Source organism: Vombatus ursinus, unplaced genomic scaffold (genome assembly GCF_900497805.2).
Source record: "Vombatus ursinus unplaced genomic scaffold, bare-nosed wombat genome assembly UNPS02014781.1, whole genome shotgun sequence".
In the NCBI taxonomy this organism is placed as follows: Eukaryota; Metazoa; Chordata; class Mammalia; order Diprotodontia; family Vombatidae; genus Vombatus; species Vombatus ursinus.
This window is the reverse complement of record NW_020954559.1, coordinates 16,501,042-16,522,096: the sequence shown is the minus strand read 5'-3', so window position 1 is coordinate 16,522,096 and position 21,055 is coordinate 16,501,042. Positions and strand designations below refer to the sequence as shown.

Genomic DNA, 21,055 nt, shown 5'->3' with positions numbered 1-21,055 from the left:
CTTGCTAGTTTTCTGACTAAGGTCCTCATAAGGAGCTATTTTCAGAGCTGTTACAATGGTTTAAGAAAAGCCCCATCCCATCTTGACAGTTGAATGCTTGTTGATGAGACCTTTTATTTTTCCATATCCACTAAACATAAGTATTGCATTCAGGCTCAAGGGACCTTCTTTCTGATTGAAGCCCTGACCCCATGTTACAAAACCATCACTTGTGAATATGTCACTGTCATGGCACAAGATGGGCCCTTTTCCAATTTGTCTCCATTCTGTTTTGGGACTGAATATTAGGCAGATGTTTCCCCAGCTACTAGTTGTCACCTCAGTGTCCCTGGGACCAGATATAATGTTTTTGGTTCCTCTAGCTACTTTTCTTAGAAAACCTAGGAATCCACTACATCGCTGCAATTCAGTGTCCAGAAACAGCATAAGGAATTAGCACAGGGAGGAATACTTTGAAGGTAGTTCTGCCAACTCCTTCCTTTTGGATTTCTTAAACACTTTCAACTGAGTTTCATTTTAAAACTTTGATGTAAAAAATATCAGTTCCTGGTCTTGAAATTCAACAGCCCTGGACATTCCTGATCAAGGCACAGAAATGTCCTCTGTTCCATTTCCCAGAAGTTTTGGTCAAAGGCCTTTGGAAATGGAATGAAGGATGTGTCCAGACGGAATCAACTAATTGTTGGATTGCCCCATCCCTTCCATAAAACATCCTGATCAGATGAAGCTGAGTCATTAGTTTCATCTAGATGTGGTCAGAGTTTTTTTGTTTTTGTTTTTGTGTAATTTTAAGAATTAATTAGGATCATAGAACTGGAAAGGACTTTAGAGGTCATCTAGTCTAAACTAAGTAACATATACATAAGGAAATGGAGATTCAGAAAGGTGAATTGATTTGTCTACAGTCACAGGTAGTAATTTGTAGAACCTAGGTTGTGAACATTGGTCCTCTGACTCCAAATTCAACATTCTTTTGACTATGCTTTCTTCCCTAAAGCAAAAAACTCTGCTGTTTCCTGATTTATTTTTGGTAAAGGTTCATTTCTCTGTTATGTTCTCCAGAGCATTCCTATTGAGAACAGGGGCATCATAAATTTTCCAAGAGTCATCTTATTGGCCTGGTCTCATCTAAGAATGAACATTGTTCGAGTGTGAAAATTTCTCTCAAAATGTTTTCATGACCAGACCTTCCAGGACCATTTACATGACCTTCTACTTTTAGGTCCTACAAAGAGCTGATGGTGTTTCTCCCTATAGATGACCTGCCTGGTAAGTCTGCTTCAGAATCCTTTCACCTTATTCCATTCTGCTGTATTTCGCAGGGTTCCTATAGGAGGAGCTGGGCAGCCTCGGAATAATATTCCTGGAGGGTCTCCGCTGGCTAAAGGGATGGCAGGAGCTGCTCTTCCAGGAGGTGGAAGCCTGACCAACCCAGCCACTACTGTCAGACCCATTGTTCCACTCACTGCACCTCAGACCCATCCCCAGCACCAGGCAGCTTCTCCTCCTTTGAGCAATTGTCTGAGGCATTCAGCTCAGCAGGCAGCCAGTCAGTCTCGAAGTGCCATGCAGATAGGTAAGTATGCTGATTAACTTGTACCTGTTACTTCATATTCTGTATCATCAGGGTTTGACAGGCAGGAGTCCCTGATGCATAAGCCTTCTGAAAAAAAAATTTTTTGACCTATCTCTCAGCTAGCCTACTGTAGGGGGAAGTTTCATTTGCTTATCATAGTCATAAACTTCTGTTAATCTTGGGGAAGTTTACTTGGTTTTATCAAATTATTCTATTGCAGCAGCTGAAACAGATTAGAGAATTTACAAATATTTACACTTTTATTGTAGCCAGAGAACAGAATCGACTAATAAGATTAACACTGGCGCCTACAATCAACCCATGGATGAGGCAATAGTTGTTCAATCACACAGCACTTTCCATATGCCATCTAGTTCAAAATCTCCCAGTTAGGCAGTATATCACAGAACAGATGATAAGGAAGCCCCAGATCTCAGAGGGGCTCCATCTCAGAAGTGTGTCTAAGAACATGATGTGGGAGATTGAAGAAGATGGGTATCATATTGATGTTTTTTGTTTATGTTTCAGTCTCATCCACAGCCAGACTGACTCTGTTAAGAGGGCTAGCTTGCCTCTGGATGGCATGAGATGAAAAGAAATAATTGGGTGGGTCTTGGAGGCAAAAAAAAAAAAAGTAAACAGCTTGTTTTGAAAGCAAAGTGTTGTGCTAGTGAGTACTATGTGGGGCTGGACTCCTCTGAAGATGCTAGGGGCTGAAGTTGTATAATGATCTTAAGATGCTGTGCTAAGTAGCATGGCACTGTCAGAATAATAAAAAACACATGGATGTAACCTTGTCCCTTTTAAATGAAGCAGATTTTCCCTTTCTTTATCTTTCCTACCCCAGCCTAGGAAATGGTTGGTTGGCTTGAATTGAGATGATAGCTATTTTTAAGTATGTGAAGGGCTGTTATAGAAAAGGAGAGATTCAATTTTGGCCTCTTAGGCCTGAGAAGCCAGACTAATTTCCCTATTTGGAGAACAAAGGCAATTCTGCAGTGTGATTAAAAAAAGAAACCATGAAGCCATATACCCAGAGGGAATAGCCTGTAATCCCACCAGAGTGATGACTGGTAGAATCAGAGAAACTGGGGTAAACATATCACTGTTCATAGAACTGGTAGAGACCTGAGGGGATCATCTTGCCCACTGCATACATGAACAGACATCCCCACTACAGCATTTTCTGACAAGTGGTCATCTACTTAAAGACTTTCCAGTGATGAGGAATCTGATGAGGAAACCATCCAAGAACAACCTTTTCCATATTTTATTGTTGTTTAGTTGTTACAGTTGTGTCCAACTCTTCACGACCCCATTTGGGGTTTTCTTAGCAAAGGTACAAGAGTGGTTTGCCATTTCCTTCTCCAGTTCATTTTACAGATAAGGAAACTGAGGCAAACAGAGTTAAATGACTTGCCCAGGGTTACACAGTTCGTAAGTGTCTCAGGTCACATTTGAATTCAGGGCTTCCTGACTCCAGGCCCAGTGCTCTATCTCCATTGTGCCACCTAGTTGCACCTTTCCATATTGTGTTACTTAGTCATTTTTCACTCATGTCCAGCTCTTCATGATCCCATTTGAGGTTTTCTCAGGAAAGATATTGGAATGGTTTGCCATTTCCTTCTCCAGTTCATTTTATAGATGAGAAACTGAGGCAAACAGGGTTAAGTGATTTGTCCAAGGTCACACACCTAGTAAGTGTCTGAGACCAGCTTTGAACTCATGAAGAAGAGTCTTTCTGACTCCAGGACTCTATCCACTGTGTCACCTAGCTGCCCCTTTCATTAGACAGTTCTAATTGGGAGGCAATTTTTATTTCATGCTCTGCCAAAATCTTCCCCACTCCTAGCTTTCACCTGTTGCTTCTATGTTGTTGTTTTTTTAAATTTATTTTTCTTAACAATCATTTATTTTAAATTTTGAGTTCCAAATTATTTCCCTCCCTCCCCTCACCTACCCATTGAGAAGGCAAAAAAAAATGGGATATAAATTGTCCATATGAAATCACGCCAAACAGTTCCATATTAACCATGTTGGGGGCGGGGGGAGTAAGAAAAATAAAGTGAAAAATTATGCTTCAATCTGCACACAAAAGTTCATCAGTTTTCTCTCTGGATATAGAAAGATTTTTCTTCATGAGTCCTTTGAAACTGTCCTGGATGATTGTCTTGAACAGAATAGCTAAGTCTTTTACAGTTGACTATCATTACAATATTGCTGTTACTATGTGCAATGTTCTCCTGGTTCTGCTCACTTTACTTAGCATGAGTTCATATTAGACTTCCCAGGTTTTTCTGAAACTATTCTGCTCATCATTTCCTATAGCACAGTAGCATTGTTATAATCATATGCTACAACTTGTTCAGTCATTCCCCAATTGATGGGTATCCCCTCAATTTCCAATTCTTTGCCACCAGAAAAAGAGCTGCTATAGATATTTTTGCTATAAATAAAAACATTTTTGTACTTATAGGTCTTTTTCCTCTTTATTTGATCTCTTTGGGATACAGACCCAGTAGTGATGTTGCTGAGTCTAAGGATACAAATGATTTTATGGCCTTTTGGATATAGTTTCAAATTTCTTTCCAGAATAGTTGGATCAGTTCACAACTCCATCAATAGTGCACTAGTGTGCATTTGCAACAGTGCATTTCTACATCCTTGCCAACATTTATCATTTTCCTTTTCTGTCATATTAGCCAATCTGATAGATATGAAGTGGTACCTCAGAGTTATTTTAATTTGCATTTCTTTAATCAAAAATGATTTAGAGCATTTATTCATATGACTATAGAGAGCTTTGATTTCTTTGCTGAAAACTTCCTGTTCATGTCTTTTGACCATTTATCAATTGGGGAATGACTTGTATTTTCATAGATTTCATTCAGTTCTCTATATATTTGAGAAATGAGGCCTTTATCAAAGATGCTTATTGTGAAAAATTTCCTGTTTCCTGCTTTCTTTATAATTTTGGTTGCATTAGGTTTGTTTGTGCAAAAACTTTTAAATTTTATATAATCAAAATTATCTATTTTACATTTTGTAATGCTCTTTTTATCTTCTTTGGTCCTAAATTCTTCCCTTACCCATAAATCTGACAGATAAACTATTCCATGCTCTCTTAATTTGCTTATGTTATCAACCTTTATGTGTAAATCATGTACCCATTTTGACCTTATCTTGGTATACAGTGTGAGATGTTGGTCTATACCTAGTTTCTACCAGACTGCTTTCTGGTTTTCTCAGTAGTTTTTTGTCAAATAGTGAGTTCTTGTCCCAAAAGCTTGAATCTTTGCATTTATTAAATACTAGATTACTATGGTCACTTAATATTACTATGTATTATATACCTAATCTATTCCATTGATCTTCCACTCTATTTCTTAGCCAGTACCAGATTGTTTTCATGATTACCACTTTGTAATTCAGCTTGAGATCTGGCACTGCTATCTTCCTTAATATTTTTTTCCATTTGTTCCCTTGACATTCTTGATCTTTTGTTTTTCCAGATGAATTTTGTTATTATTTTTCCTAGCTTTATAAAATAATTTTTGGTAGTTTGATTGGCATGGCACTGAATAAGTAAATTAGGTTGAATTGTAATTTTTATCATATTTGCTCAGCTACCCATGAGCAATAATATTTCTCCAGTTGTTTAGATCTGTCTTTATTTGTGTGAAAAGTGTTTTGTATTTGTGTTCTTATAGTTCCTGAGTTCATCATGGCAGGTAGAGTCCCAAGTATTTTACATTGTCTATAGTTATTTTAAATGGAATTTCCCTATCTCTTGCTGCTGGACTTTGTTGGTAATATATAGAAATGTTGATGATTTATGTGGTTTTATTTTATGTACTGCAGCTTTGCTAAAGTTGTTCATTGTTTCAGCTAGGTCTTTAGTTGATTCTCTAGGGTTCTCTAAGTATACCTTCATATCATCTGCAAAGAGTTATAGTTTTGTTTCTTCATTGCTTTTTCTAATTCTTTCAAAATCTTTTTCTTGTCTTATTGCTATAGCTAGCATTTTTGGTATAATACTGAATCATAGTGGTGATAATGGGCATTCTTATTTCACCTTAGATCTTGTTGGGAAGGCTTATCCTCATTATAGATAATGCTTGCTGGTGGTTTTAGGTAGATACTACTTATCATTTTAAGGAAAGCTCCATTTATTCATATGCTTTCTAGTGTTTTTAATTTATAATATTATTATATCATTATAATATTCTTCACATTACTTGTTAACCAATCAGAGTCAATTGCCACCCTCAGGAACACTCACTCTTCCAAGGGCATATAAGTGTTGAGTGGATTCTATGAGGAGTCTTTGGCATTCTAGAGTGTCACTGACCCCTTTTGTTAATTATCTGCTAACATGATTAATAAATGATTAATTACCCAGAAACTATGTCTCAACATTTTATATATCATACTTAGGTCTCCTTGAGTCCATTGCTTCATCCACTATACCACAGTGTTTCGTAATAATTAGTTACCCTAGAAAATCATTCAACCCTCCATCAAAACAGCTGCATCCATAGCAATGGTAAGCAAGAAAAAATCCTCAGGTATATAGTTAAAGCATGTATAAAAATCCCTAATTGGGGGTACTAATTGAGTGTAAATAATTAAGTGTAATATTTTGTCAAAAGTTTTTTCTGCATCTATTAAGATAATCATATGTTTTTTGATATTGATATGGTCAATTATGCTGATTGTTTTCCTAATATTGAACCAGCCCTACATTCCTTGTATAAATCCCACCTGGTTATAGTATATGATCTTCATGATATCTTGCTCTAATCTCCTTGCTAGTATTTTCTTTAACATTTTTGCGTCAATATTCATTAGGGAAATTGGTCTATAGTTTCCTTTCTCAGTTTCTGTTCTTTCTAGTCTAGGTATCAGCACCACATTTATGTCATAAAAGCAATTTGGTAGGACTCTGTTGCTTCTAGTTTTTGCTTTCTCAGGCCAAAGAGGCCAAACTGAGTCCCTTCTGACACATGACAGCCCTTCACATGCTTGAAAATAGCTATCATTTAAATTCCAGCCAACCAGCATTTATTAAATGTTCATTATGGGCAGGACACTGTGCCAGATGATAGGACTACAGACACAAAAGTAAAGCAAACATCGCCTTTCCGGAGCCTGTGTTATAGTGGAAGAATACATGTGTACAGATAATTAATACAAGTTCATTTGAAGGGGAAAAGTGCACCAATGCATCCTCCCCTTCTCAGTCTTCTGTTCTCCTAGTTGTGTCAGTCTAGTTTTGTATGGCATAGTTTCTGCTTACCTCTCTATCCTGGTTACCTTCCTCTGGATTTACTACCTTGTGGCAATATCCTTCCTAGAATGTGTTGCCTAGAATGGAATATAATTTTCTCTATACAATCTAACAAGAGCAGAGTACAGAGAGACTAATCAATCAAAGTATATACTATGTGCCAGGCATTGTGCTCGATGATGGGGAGGCAAATAAAAAGAACGAAATAATCCCTACTTGGAAGGAGTTTACACTGCTTTCCTCTTGCATTGGCAGCCATAGATCCTCATTTCAGCAAGGAGAGACACACAGAGTGAAGTGTGCTTTGTACCTTTAAGAATATAAGGGTTGCCTCAGACCAAACACTTGACACTTACTAGCTGTGTGACCCTGGGCAAGTCACTTAACTCCAATTGCCCCCCCCGCCAAAAAAAGAAAAAAGAAGAAAAATAAAGTCAGAATATAAGGGTAATGTTGAGCATATTTTTAAGGCAGATCCCTAGGCGTATTTTCCTGGTTCTCTATACCTCCTGCCTTCCACTCACCCCCAATCAGGGAGTTTTATACATTATCTCAATAGATGCAGAAAAAGCTTTTAACAAAATAGTACATTCAATTATTTACTCAATTAATTACACTCAATTATCACCCCTCAATCAGGGATTTTTATACTTGCTTTAACTATATACCTGAGGATTTTTTCTTGCTTACTATTGCTATGGATACAGTTGCTTTGGTGGAGGGTTGAATGATTTTCTTACCAAGCACTATGGTATAGTAGGCAAAGCAATGGACTCAAGGAGACCAAAGTGTGACATATAAAAAGTTTGAGAGACATAGTTTCTGGGTAATTAATCATTTATTAATCATGCTGGCAGGTAATTAATAAAAGGGGTCTCTGGCTCTCTCGAATGCCAAAGACTCCTTATGAAACCCACTTAGCACTTACATGACCTTGGAAGAGTGTTTCTGAGGGTGGCAATTGACTCTGATTGGTTAAGAAGCAATAAGAAGAATATTATAATGAGAGGTGGGTTATTCTAATGAGAGGCTAGAGGATGTGACTCTGATCACTCAGTTTTGGTCAAAGAGATTAATCTATACCCATATCACCCATTTGACAAAAAGGAAAATCCACATTTTCCCAAACTTGTTTGACTAAAACACAATGGACCAGAATCCATCAATTCACCTAAACTAAAATTTCTTCACCTTTCAATCTGAGTTTTCCCTTTCATTATGAGCCCTGTACTTCAAAGTCATCCTGAATAACCTACAGGGGCTGATTTCTGAATAAGGAAATAGAAAAAGGGAAAAATCCTTGATCCTAATTCAATAATTAGTTATTAATACAGGAGAATAATAATCATTTCTCTCATCATATATATGTATATATATGTGTATATATATATATATATATATAATTGCAGTCATTTAATCTTTCTAAGCCTCAGTTTGGCTATGTGTAATTGGGATTTATGATACTTAAGACTTTATAACACTCTACCTCATGGAATTGTCAGGAAAGCACATTGCAAACCTCAAAGTGCCACAGGAATGTAAGTTATGTTTTGGCCAGGGAACCTTGGAGAATGAGAGGGGGAAAAGGCCATGGTAAGTACCTTTTACTCCATGCTTAGGAAAGTATTTTGTTAAATCCCTTTCAGACCCAGACAAGGAAGATGAGGCCACCATATTGTCACTAAGTACCACAAGGTAAATATTAGCATCAAAGGATCTGGAAATGATCAGTGGTCGTGTAGCCATACTTATTACCATGGTAACTAGATGCTTTGATGAGTATTCCATTTTAAAAATAAGAAAACTGAGATAGGTTAAAATGATTCCTGAGCATGTCCACAACACCAGGGCTCAGTTCCCTTCACTGCTAGTGCCTCAACTTAGATGCAATGTCAACTTAGCAAGTTAAGCTAAAATCTAGTTGCAGACACCTACTAGTTGTTTGAACTTGGGCAAATCATTTAACCTCTTTTTGCCTGCATTTCCTCAACTGTAAAATAGGGGTGATAATAAAGCACCTACCTTCAAGGGTTGTTGTAAGAATTAAATGAGATATTTAAGCTCTCAGCACTGTGCCTGGTACATAGTAGATACTATATAGATTATTATTATTATCGTTATACCCCATGCTCCCTTACCCAAAGACTTCTACTTTCTGCAGTTAAAGAGGGGGAAAAATGTGTTGACAGTTCAATTAATGGATTGCTCTCTATAACAGCCTATTTCAACTAGCACTGACTCTTGCTGATACAGAGAAATTAAATCAACATTCTCATCTCAAGGCAAAGTCAGTGAATTTTAAAAGGCTAAGAGTCATAAAATAGAACTAAAAAGGACCTTAGAAAGCACCTTCCAGTGGTTGTTAACTTCAGGTCTGTTAACTTATGGATGTATATGTATGTATATACGTGTGTGCATATATATGTGTATATGTATATATGTCTATATGTATGTATACACACAAACACACACACACACATATATATATACATATATATACATACACACATATCTCCATAGTGTTGTCATTCAGTTGTTACAGTCACATCCAACTTTTTATGACCTCACTTGAGGGTTTTTTGTCAGAGACACTGGAGTGGTTTGCCACTTCCTTCTCCAGTTCATTTTACAGATGAGGAAATTGAATCTGTCAGCGTTAAGTGACTTACCGAAGGCCACACAGCTACTAAGTACTGAAGGTCAAATTTGAACTCAGGAAAATGAGTCTTCCTGACTCCAGCTCTGGCTGTCTATTCACTGCACCAACTCATTACCTTATTGTTGTTACTGTTCAGTCCTTTCCATTGTGTCTGACTCTTTGTGATCCCATTTGGGGTTTTCTTGGCAAAGATACTGGAGTGGTTTGCCATTTCCCTCTCCAGCTCATTTTACAGATGAGGAACTGAGGCAAACAGGGTGAAGTGACTTGCCCCAGGGCACACAGCTAGTAAGTGTCTGAGGTTGAATTTGAACTCAGATCCTCCTGATTGCAGGACTGGCACTCTATCCACTATACTACCTAAAAGCTTTTTGTACTTCAATATAGTTGATTTCCTTTGTCATATTTTATCTTTTGTTCTAGAAACTTTAGGAGTCAGTGGGCTTCATCAACTGTCAAAGAGGTACATGACTCAAAACAAGGTTAATAATTCTTGTCCTAGATGAGTAAATGACAAACTATGGTATTTGGGCCAAATTCAGCCCGCAACCTGTTTTTGTACAAGCCTATGAGCTAACAGTGGTTTTCACAGTCTTAAATAAAGTTTAATTGTATTTTTAAAATGTAGAAAACCATTAAAAGTTCATAGGGCTGTACAAAAACAGGCAGCAGACTAGATTTGGCCCAAACATCACAGTGTCCTGATCTTTGCTCTAGTCTCACCCCTTCTTATTTGCAGATGACAGAACCAAGGCGAGGAGTCTAAGGACACACAGCATGTCCATGGTGGAACCCAGGGGGTTGACTCCCAGACTAATGCTGTTTATCGTAGCAGACAATTGGGATTTCTTCAAATGGTTTACACTAATTCTTTCTTCTAAAAGTAGTCTAGTCTCTATAAAACAGTAGTGTTCCACTCCCTTGTCATGGTGGCAGAAGAACTACAGGGCCAGCAAAATCCTTACAAAGTGAGAGCCTCTTGGTTTCAAGTTCTGTATTTCCTGAAGGTAACCAGGATAGCCACAGGAATAAGACCCTGGTAAGCCTCTTCCATTATTCTCTCTCTGTCAGCAATCTGATGCTTCAAAGGAAAATAAAATTTCTCAATGTATTTTTGACTAGTAGGAAGGCACTTCAGGTCAATACAAGGTTGAGAAATTAAGGATAGAGGTAGGGAGAAAGGAAATCACATCTGACCCTCGCTGGTAAAAAATCTTAAGCTGACTTGAACTATATAAAATAATAGGTTCGGGTATTTTATTGTTGTTTTTTAAATCTATCTAGCGTATTATTGAGTTATGCCTCTTTTTAGTTTGTGATTGCCACACTATCTTGAAAAGAATGCTTCCCAATAATATCCAGTCCATAACATCTGGTAGAATGGTCTTTTCCAGGAAAGGTAGCTGAGGGTTTCCAAGCATGCCTTTCCTGTACGCAGAGTAGGCACTTAATAGTGAGTGAATGAATGAGTGTTCTTTACATACAGGTCACATTTGATGCAGAATTAATAGAATAGCCTAGTAGAGCACATCCAGAATATGGTGGTGAACTACAGTAGATCCCTTTGACTGTCAAAATTTCCTGATTTGGGGGGATAAGGTTTCTGTGGACCATCATATCTCTACTCTTCCTGAATGAGCAATACTGTTCCCTCTTATCTGAGTGATAATTAAGAAGAGTTCAATTATCCAGAGCAGATGTTCCCAAACTTATTTGGCCTACCATCCCCTTTTCAAAAAAAATTACTCCGTACCCCACCCTGGAAATTTATTTTCTTTAACCCTTTAATATTTTTTTAATTTGTGTCATTTCAAAAAAATATATAATTTTTCTCTTAAATTTAATAATAATTTAATAATTTATTGTAAATTTGTGGGGGTTTTCCTACATTGAAATTTTGATGATGCAATATTGCATCATGTAACCATTTAGTATCATATTGTAAACAAGTCATTACACGTACATATTCTTGCCGAAGCATGCTGGACTTCTCGACAACGTGCTGCATTGTTAAGACTTGTCAGCAGACATGACCCCTGATCAGTTATAACTTGCATTTTTTGTGTTTATTTGGAAAATAATGTAATCACTACAACTTTAACTCTGTTACACAACAGATGAAACATGTACGAACAGTTTTTCAAAATTTTCTTCTCTTCTTTCCTTACGTTTCCACTATCCCCTTATTTTTATTCAATGCCCCCCAATTGCGCCGAAGGCTACCTCCACCACCCTGAACTGTCCCAGTGCCCCTGCAGGGGAGTGGTATCACCCACTTTGAGATTCTCTCAGAGAGAAACCAATAAATTACCCCCAAAAGAGATTCCCATGCAGATCACAGGATTGTCTCTGAAGGAATTAAATGACCCAAGTGGCTTAATTTCTATTAATTTACATAGTCACCTACCCCTCTTTCTTGGTAAATTAAGGTGCTAAATTTTGCTAGGGCTCACAATGCTATAAGGTCTTATTATAATCCAAAACCCCCCAATCATTTTTGAAGACATAAATCAACCTTTCTCTTTCATTCCCCTTGAGCAGCAAGAACTATCAGTGCTCCGGTGAGGCCCAGAGAATTCATGATCACATAATTAGATCTAGCAAGCTATTCCCACACAACTCTGTGAGAAGGAAAAGAGGCAGAATTCACAGATTGAGTAGGCTTTGTTTGTTTTGTGAAGTTATTTAACATCCCCAGCAAATGCTGTTAAGATTTATGAGCACATTATATATTCAAGGCATATTCAGGGGTTGAGAATAGTGTTTTTATTGTGTGTTTTTTTTCATGTTGTTGAAACCATGAATGCCACAAATTCTGGTGGTACAAAATAATTACAGTGTGGTATGTAATTTTTCCTCTGACACAACAATGCAATAATGCTGAAGTTTAAATTGCATAATGTTAGATTGAGTACTTAATATGAAATAACATCTGTTGTTACAACCTGGGTTGACACTTGTGTCAAACTGGAGTCAGGTTAAAACAGTTATTATCATGGGGTTCATTCTCTTTCCCCTTTTTGTTTACTCGGGTTGAGTAAGAAGATTCTCTGAAATTTTCCCTGTCTTGTACAGTAAAGGGATTAACTTTTGGCAGGGCACTAGAGTGGATTTGATCAATTCAAATAGGAGATTATTATAACTTTTGATTATTTGGGATCCCTAATATCTTTAAGGAGCATCCCATTGAACATCAGGTAGGTGGACTGGCATCTCTGTTATCTCTGGTTTATAGCTCAGAACACGGAGACCCTTAGAGAGCCAGGTTTAGTGTAGGCCTAACAGTATAAAGCTGCCTTTCTTTTTCATTTGATTTAAGGAACAGGAATTACTGGAACCCTTTTGATGTGAGGTAGGTGATAAGGAAAAAGGAGGTCCAGTGTGACACATTAAGCACAACAGGATAAAGGGACCCTGCTGTCACCATGAGTCCCTTCACAGCAATCAAATACTCAATGGAAAGCAATGGAAATTTTGTTTTGCGAAAACAAACAACACATAATCCTCCCAAATAGCATAATTTTTAAAAGGTGATTGCAAACAGTTGTACATATATTCTTGTTATTTAGCATTTGTTAAAAGACAGGAGAACTGTGTGCTTTACCTTTAGCAAGGATCTCTGTTGCTCAGTTGTTTTCAATCATGTCCAACTCTTTATGAGCCCATTTGGGGTTTTCTTGGTCAAGATAGTGGAGTGGTTTGACATTTCCATCTCTGTATGTGAGGTAACAATGGTGGATTTAATTCAGGTTATGTTGCTATTCATTGTTGTTTTCATTTGCACAGCTGTAGTCAGTGTCTACATAGTTGTTTTGATTGGACTTTCTCCTTTTGTAATTTTTTGACAATGCAAGATAATGGGATATAGGCATAGCAATATGGTAGAGTGGAGTCGGAGGACTGGATTCAGGTACTTCCTCTGCCACTTCCTACCTGTATGACCTTACACAAGTCACTTCTAACTGGACCTCTGTTTCCTCATTTGTAAGATAAGGGGGTTGAACTAAATGAGCTCCTTTCTAACTCTAAATTTGGAATTCTATGATTCTGTAACTCCCTCCACCAACCGTATCTAGCTGTAAAAACTTAGCCAAGTCATTTGATCTCTTTAAATTCAGTTTTCTCATCTGTTAAGTAGTAATAACAATACGTATACCTACTCTCAAAGGGTTATTGAAATTAGATAGTAAATATAAAACACTTTACAAATCTTAAAACAGCTATATCAGTGTCAGTTATTATTATCATTTTCTTCAAATTCATTCTTTGGGGATTTCCAGTGCCAAGATGGTGCAGTGAAGAAGGAACCCTCAAAAGCCCCCTCCCCCAAATTCCCCTCCAAACAACTAGAAAACTGCCTCAGAATTGATCTAGAAGTAAGGAAGCAGCCTACCAGAAAAAGTCTGTCTCATTCAAGTGGAAGAGGAGCTAGGTCCAAGAGTAGCAGCAACAGCAGCAGCCAGTCTCACAACAGAGAGCCTGCAGCAAGGCTCCAAGCCTGGGGCAATCCACCAGCAAGCCAAAACAGAGAAAGAAAATTATAGACCAATTTCCCCCAATGAATATTGATGCAGAAATTTTAAATAAAATACTAGCTAAGAGATTACAGCAATACTGTGACCAGGTGAGATTTATACCAGGAATGCACGGCTGGTTCAATGTTAGGATAACTATCAGCATAATTGACCATATCAGCAACAAAACCAACAGAAATCACATGATAATCTCAATAGATGCAAAAAAAGTCTTCGACAAAATAAATACAGCGCCCATTCCTATTGAAAATATTAGAGCGCATAGAAATAAACGGAGCTTACCTTAAAATGATAAGTAATATTTGTCTAAAACCAACAGTAAGCATTATCTATAATGAGGAATAAGCTAGAATCCTTCCCAATACAATCAGGGATGAAGGAAGGATGCTTATTATCACCTCTATTATTTAATATTGTACTAGAAATGTTAGCTATAGCAATGAGAAGAAAAAGAAATTAAAGGAGTTAGAATAGGCAATGAAGAAACAAAACTATCACTCTTTGCAGATGATATGATGCTATACTTAGAAAATCCTGGAAAATTAACTAAAAACCTACTTGAAATTATTACCAACTTTAGCAAAGTTATAAGATACAAAATAAACCCACATAAATAATCAGCATTTCTATATTTTACCAACGAAATCCAGCAGCAAGAGATAGAAAGAGAAATTCCATTTAAAATAACTGTATACAATGTAAAATACTTGGGAGTCTACCTGTCAAGATAAACCCAGGGATAATATGAACACAACTATAAAACACTTTTCACATGAATAAAGTTAGATCCAAACAATCGGAAAAATATTAATTGCTCGTGGGTAGGCCAAGGCAATATAATAAAAATGACAATTCTACTTAAATTAATCTATTTATTCAGATTTATAGAATTTATAATTTATAATATGATGTGATTTGATATAATCTAAAATTTATAATTCTATTTATTTATCTATTTGATTACTAATCAAGCAATTAAAAACTATTTTATAGAGCTAGGAAAAATAATAATAAAATTCATCTGGAAGAACAGAAGCTCAAAGATATCAAGGGAATCAATGGAAAAAAATGTGAAAGAAGGTAGTCTAGCTGTACCAGATCTCAAACTGTATTATAAAGTGATAATTATCAAAACAATCGGGTACGGGCTAAGAAATAGAGTGGTGGATCAGCGCAATAGATTAGGTACAAATTACATTGTAGTAAATGACTCTAATAATCTAGGACATGATTAAACCCAAAGATTCAAGCTTTTGGGACAAGAACTCACTATTTGACAAAAACTGCTGGGAAAACTGGAAAACAGTATGGCAGAAACTAGGTATAGATCAGCATATCACACCACATACCAAGATAAGGTCAAAATGGGTACATGGTTTACACATAAAGGGTGATACTGTAAGCAAATTAAGAGAGCATAGAATAGTTTATCCATCAGATTTATGGATAAGGGAAGAATTTAGGATTTTTATTTGCAACAAGTATCTTTGATAATGGCCTCATTTCTCAAATATATAGAGAACTGAGGCAAATTTATGAAAATACAAGTCATTCCCCAATTGATAAATGATCAAAGGATATGAACAGGAAGTTTTCAGACAAAGAAATCAAAGCTATAGGCATAAGGAAAAATCCTCTAAATCACTATTGATCAGAGAAATGCAAATTAAAATAATTCTGAGGTACCAGCTCATACCTCACAGAGTGACTAATTTGACAAAAAGAGAAAATGTTGGATGTTGGGAAATGGGAATATATGGGAAATATGGGAATATGGGAAAACTAGAACACTAATGTACTGTTAGTGGAGTTATGAATTGATCCAACCATTCTGGAAAGCAATTTGAAACTATACCCAAAGGGCCATAAAACTGTGCATATCCTTTGACAGAGAAATACCATTTCTAGTTCTATATCCCAAAGAGATCCTAAAAATGGGAAAAGGACCCACAGGTACAAAAATATTTTAGCAACTCTTTTTGTGGTGGCAAAGAATTGGAAATCAAAGGGATGCCCATCAGTTGGGGAATGGCTAAACAAGCTGTGATATATGATTGTAATGAAATACTATTGTGCTATAAGAAATGACAAGCAAGAAAATCTGGAAAGACTTACGTGAACTGATGCCTAGTGAAGTAAACAGAAACAGAAGGTGGCAAAATGAGGAGATAATGGAGAAACAGTTAAATATTACCTAGGTTAATACCACGCCCATGCTTATTAGTGGTGCTTCATAACCCTCAGTCTTAAATCATGCCTATTGTTTTGTTGTGGAATCATCTTATCTCTTTGCTGAGAGTCTTCACCATACTTTATTTGTATAAACACTTTAGCAGTAGTGTTTTCCAAAGTCTTCTGCTTTATGTTGGCCCATCCTCAGTCCAGGGACCAGAGTTTCAAAAGAGGCTTTGATGCCCAATCCTTTCAAAGGGCACTTAAGTCTTATTCTACGCAATTGAGGGAAAAATTTTTTGAGTTCCTACTGGTATTTCTTAGCCTTCAAATAATATCTATCCAATAAGATATTTAATTTATTTGGCTTGTAAGAGACGAATGTAGTTCTATTTGTATTTTTTTCTTAGTACCTGATGAGTGCTTCTTAATATAAGTGAAAGATTTGGCCATGCTAGCAATTCTCCTGCAGGGCAGGGATACAATTTGACACAATTGGTATCCTGTCTAGTACTTGGCACCTGAATCTCTATAAGCATTTCTTGGTTAGTTGATATGAATGGGCAAAAGAGTGGGAGTTCCCAAAGTGAAGGATGCAAAAATTGGAAAGCTAATGATTTGGCCATTATGCTTCTGTTCTTGATTCTCAGTGAGATACAGAGGCCCAGACCAATGGTCCGTGACCCCCAGAAATGCTTTGACTATGAATCTGCATCTCATTAGTTATGCAGATGCTACTAAAGAAATGTTTTATGAGATGAGTATTCTTGTGCCTCGATTTCTCACTCCGTGTGATAGAGTGGAGTTAATACGTGATGGAGTTCTTTGAAGAGAGCAAGGACATGGTAGTTCCATTCTTGGAAGCAGGTACTGGCTGGTTTTTCTATTTATATCACCAATACTTATCACAGTGCCTTGCATACACTAAGTACTTGACAAATGTTTTTTTACTCATTGGTTGATATTTTTGAAAAAGAAACAGTACTGTTGCAATGGGTTGAAATTCTCAAACTAATTATTCATCTTTTCTGTTTTCTCCAATACCAATTGTTTCCAGCTGCCCACCCTTCTGCTCAGTCTCAAGACCGTCCCACTGCGACAGTATCACCTCTACGTACCCAAAGCTCTCCATCCCGCCTGCCAGCTACGGGGATCAGGCCACACACCATCGTATCTCCACAGCACCTCCACCAATCCTCAATTCAGGTCGTCTCTGGAGCACAGTGCCCCAGGCCTGTCATCCCTTTGACATCAGCAGCCTCGGCCATCACACCTCCCAATGTCAGTGCAGCCAACCTGAATGGAGACATGGGCAGTGGGCCCATCGGTAGCTTGATGACTTCCAGCCCAACCAACACAGCCTGCAAAACAGAGGAGAAAAAGAATGAAAAGGTAATCAGTCCTCTGGGCAAGCCCTGTGTGTCTAATGACACTCCTATCTAGGTAGCATTAAGAACCAATGCTGCATTAGATGTACAGTAGAGAATGTGGTCTCCTGGCTTCTTTTTGCTCTCAGCTGGGATTCAGATACATCTCAGAAACAGAGAGACCAAAACCAAGAAACCTAGTTGATGTCTGGGATAAAGTGAGCAGATTTTTCCAGGTGCTAATAAGAGGAATCTGGAGGGAACAGCCAATCCTAATTTAGCTATTTTCCTGAGAAGAAAATTTGGCCTATTTAACAGATAGAAAACCTGAGGCAGGACCAGCAAGGTGGTACAGTGGATAGAGCACCGGCCCTGAAGTCAGGAGGACCTGAGTTCAAATCCGGCCTCAGATCAAATACTTGACACTTACTAGCTGTGTGACCCTTGGCAAGTAACCCCAATTGTCAAAAAAAAATTAAAAATTGAAAACCTGAGGCAGAGTGACTTACAAGAGGTAGTCATTGGCAGAGCTAAGATGAGAATCTAAGTTTTTGGACCCACAGTGTAGAGCCGGCTTGTCTATCTGCCTAACCGTACAAGTAGCTCTTGGGATTTTTTTTTTAATAAAAATGAACATCTTCCAACTAATATCCTTTAAAGATATAGAGCTCCAACTAGAACTAAAAAGACAACCTCAAAACAAGCTAGGCAGATTCTTATGTGAAAGCATACCACTCCCAGTGTTTCTAGGGAGCAGAATACCTCTTCTGCCTCCCCTATACCTTTGAAAAACTCTGGGAAGTTGCTTAACCTCAATGGGCCTCAGTTTCCTCCCTTGTAATATGAAAGGGTTCAGTGACCTCTAAGGTCTAAAGTCTAAAGCTATGATCTTATGATTCCAGAGCCTAGCTCAGTGCTTTTCACACAATTGGTACTTAATGTTTGTTGGATGTAATTAAAATAATAGTTCAGGATGAATTTAAATTAATTCAGGGTTTGGACATCCATGAATGTAGTTGGTGTTCAGAGCAGTGCTCTAAACTCTGTATATTCCAACAAAAAAAAAAAAGCCTTTGATGTTACTATCAAAGAGAAGAATGAATCTGGTCCACTGTGGCAATTTTATGTTCTTGTAGACTCTGTTTTACATTGGCATATCAAAAATCTGATTCTTTTAATTTATCTTTATCTTCTGAAAAGCAAGCTGTTTTCAAAAAAGAGAAGGCTTGTAGCTAAGAAAGGGGGCTAGAGGGAGAAATATTTCATTTCTCTTGATGACACCAGGGTGCCGCTCATGTCACTCAGATCTAACAGCTCTAAATCCCCTGGAGAATACATTTACATTCTTCTACTTTTCCACTAGATGTTTAAAAACTATACCTATAACAGAGCAAGGGATAAGTGAATAAGTAAAGGGGTGGCACACAGATGGAAAGTTTGAAATGATAGTGAATTGATACAGATGGTTTAGTCCAAAAATACTAATTTTGCCCCATATTATCTAGATAATTTGGGAGAAAAGAGCATGTTTGGACCTGAATTATTTTGAAGACAGTGGATTTGTATGCTTGGACTCTGGAATCTTTGGTTTTTTTCCCAGTTGAATCAAAGGCGTATTTTTTTTAATTATGATAATGTTGATTGATCATAACCCGCAAGCTTCTGTTGGGGACTAGATAGGGGAAATATGTCTAATAATAACTGTCAATTTGAGCTTGGGCAATATAACAAGTTATAACAGAGATTGTATAAAGAGATGTGAAAATTCTTTCTACCAAGTTTATAGAGACATCTCAACATTCCTTCACAGCAATACACTATGGGTGGCATGCTTTCTTCATATGTCCACCTATCGAAAGCCTACCTATCTTTCAAAGCCATTTCCTTTGCTCTCTCCTTCATGAACCATTACTTGGTTCTTCCTTATCTATACTCATAGCACTTTCTACCATGAACATACCTGCTTTGAGTCTATATTTCAGACCTAGGATCTTATATTTGGAGAAAGCTCAAAAATAGATTTTATCTCTCATACCATGACCCAGTGGCCTTTTAAAAGCAGTCCAAGAGCCTTAGCTTACTTGTTTATCTTTTTTAATGTACCAAGAGCTGTTTTTATTCCCTCCCACCTCCCCAGCCCTGTTCTCCACTGGGGGAAAAAAGACAAAGACAAAAACCCTTATAACTAATATGGATAGTCAAGCAAAATAAATTTCAATCTTTGCCAAGTCCGAAAAATATAAGTTTCAATCTGTACCCTGAGTCTCTTACCTTTCAGGAGGTAGGTAGCATGTTTCATCATTGTTCTGGAATCATGACTGGTCATTGCTTTGATTAGAGTTCTTAAGTCTTTCAAAGTTGTTTGCTTTTAAAATGTTGTTATTGCATAAATTATTCTCCTCCTTCTACTCTCTTCACTATGCATCAGTTCATATATGTCTTCTCATTGTCTCTGAAACCATGCCCTTCAAAATTTTTGACAACACAGTTGTATTCCGTTACATTCATATGGCATAACTTGTTCATCCATTCTCTGGTTGAGGGACTTACCCTTAGTTTCCGATTCTTTGCCATTCCCTTCATCATTTTTATACCACAGTCATATTCCATTTCATTCTCATACCATAGTTATTCAGTCCATCCCCAATTGATGGGCATCCCCTCAGTTTCTCACAGTGGCAAAGCTGGTTTAAAGATTTTTGTACATTTTTGTACCTTTGCCTAGAGCCTTTATTCACCTTGGGTACATCACTTAGTCTCTCTAGGACTCAGTTTCATCATCTATCAAATGAGGAGGTTGGATTAAATAAACTCTAAGGTTCCTTCCAGCTCTAAAGCTATGACTCTGATCATCTGTAAAATAAGAAGGTTGCATTAGATTTATCTAATCCAGTCAGAGTCTAAGAGACTCTGAGGTCTCTTAGAACTTTATGATACTTCTTCACTTAATGCATTTTTACTTCCTAGGCATAAGATCATAGCTCTATAGTTGGAAGAGATCTCAGAGGTCAACTAAACCAACCCCCATCATTTTACAAATGAGGGAGCTATTGCCAGTCATCTTGACCTATGTCTTGCCACTGTACTCCGATGACTGGAGGAGAGAGTGAGGCTGATGATTTTGCACTGCACTGCCTCACTTAAGTTCAATTCATTTACAAGTTAAGACATCACCCTCCTGATATCATTCTATTGACCACCTTCAGTTTCACATACCACTTGCGCTGTTTGCATATGATAAAACAATCAAATCCATTTAATATTCTTCATTAATGTCTGTGGAGGAGGAATGCTGGAGCCTTGGTTTTTGCCACTGCTATGTTATCCCTCCCCTGAGAAGCTAAAGCCTAGGGCCGTGGATCCAAACTAGGATGATAACTTGGGCACTGTAAGGCCCAAGCAGCCCACAGGTGCTCAATTTAATAGTTACTGCCCAATTTTTTGTCTCCATCTATT

The 21,055-nt window shown here is 37.4% G+C and overlaps 1 protein-coding gene across 1 annotated transcript in view; it reads left to right on the top strand.

Annotated features, from left to right (window-relative positions):
• LOC114046160 (E3 ubiquitin-protein ligase SH3RF3-like) overlaps nucleotides 1-21,055 on the top strand; it is a 521,065-nt gene that overhangs the window by 438,897 nt on the left and 61,113 nt on the right. The window contains exons 6-7 of the mRNA XM_027866409.1: nucleotides 1,323-1,576; nucleotides 17,290-17,644. Of these exons, the coding sequence (XP_027722210.1) occupies nucleotides 1,323-1,576; nucleotides 17,290-17,644 (609 nt within the window). The remainder of the gene's footprint in view (nucleotides 1-1,322; nucleotides 1,577-17,289; nucleotides 17,645-21,055) is intronic.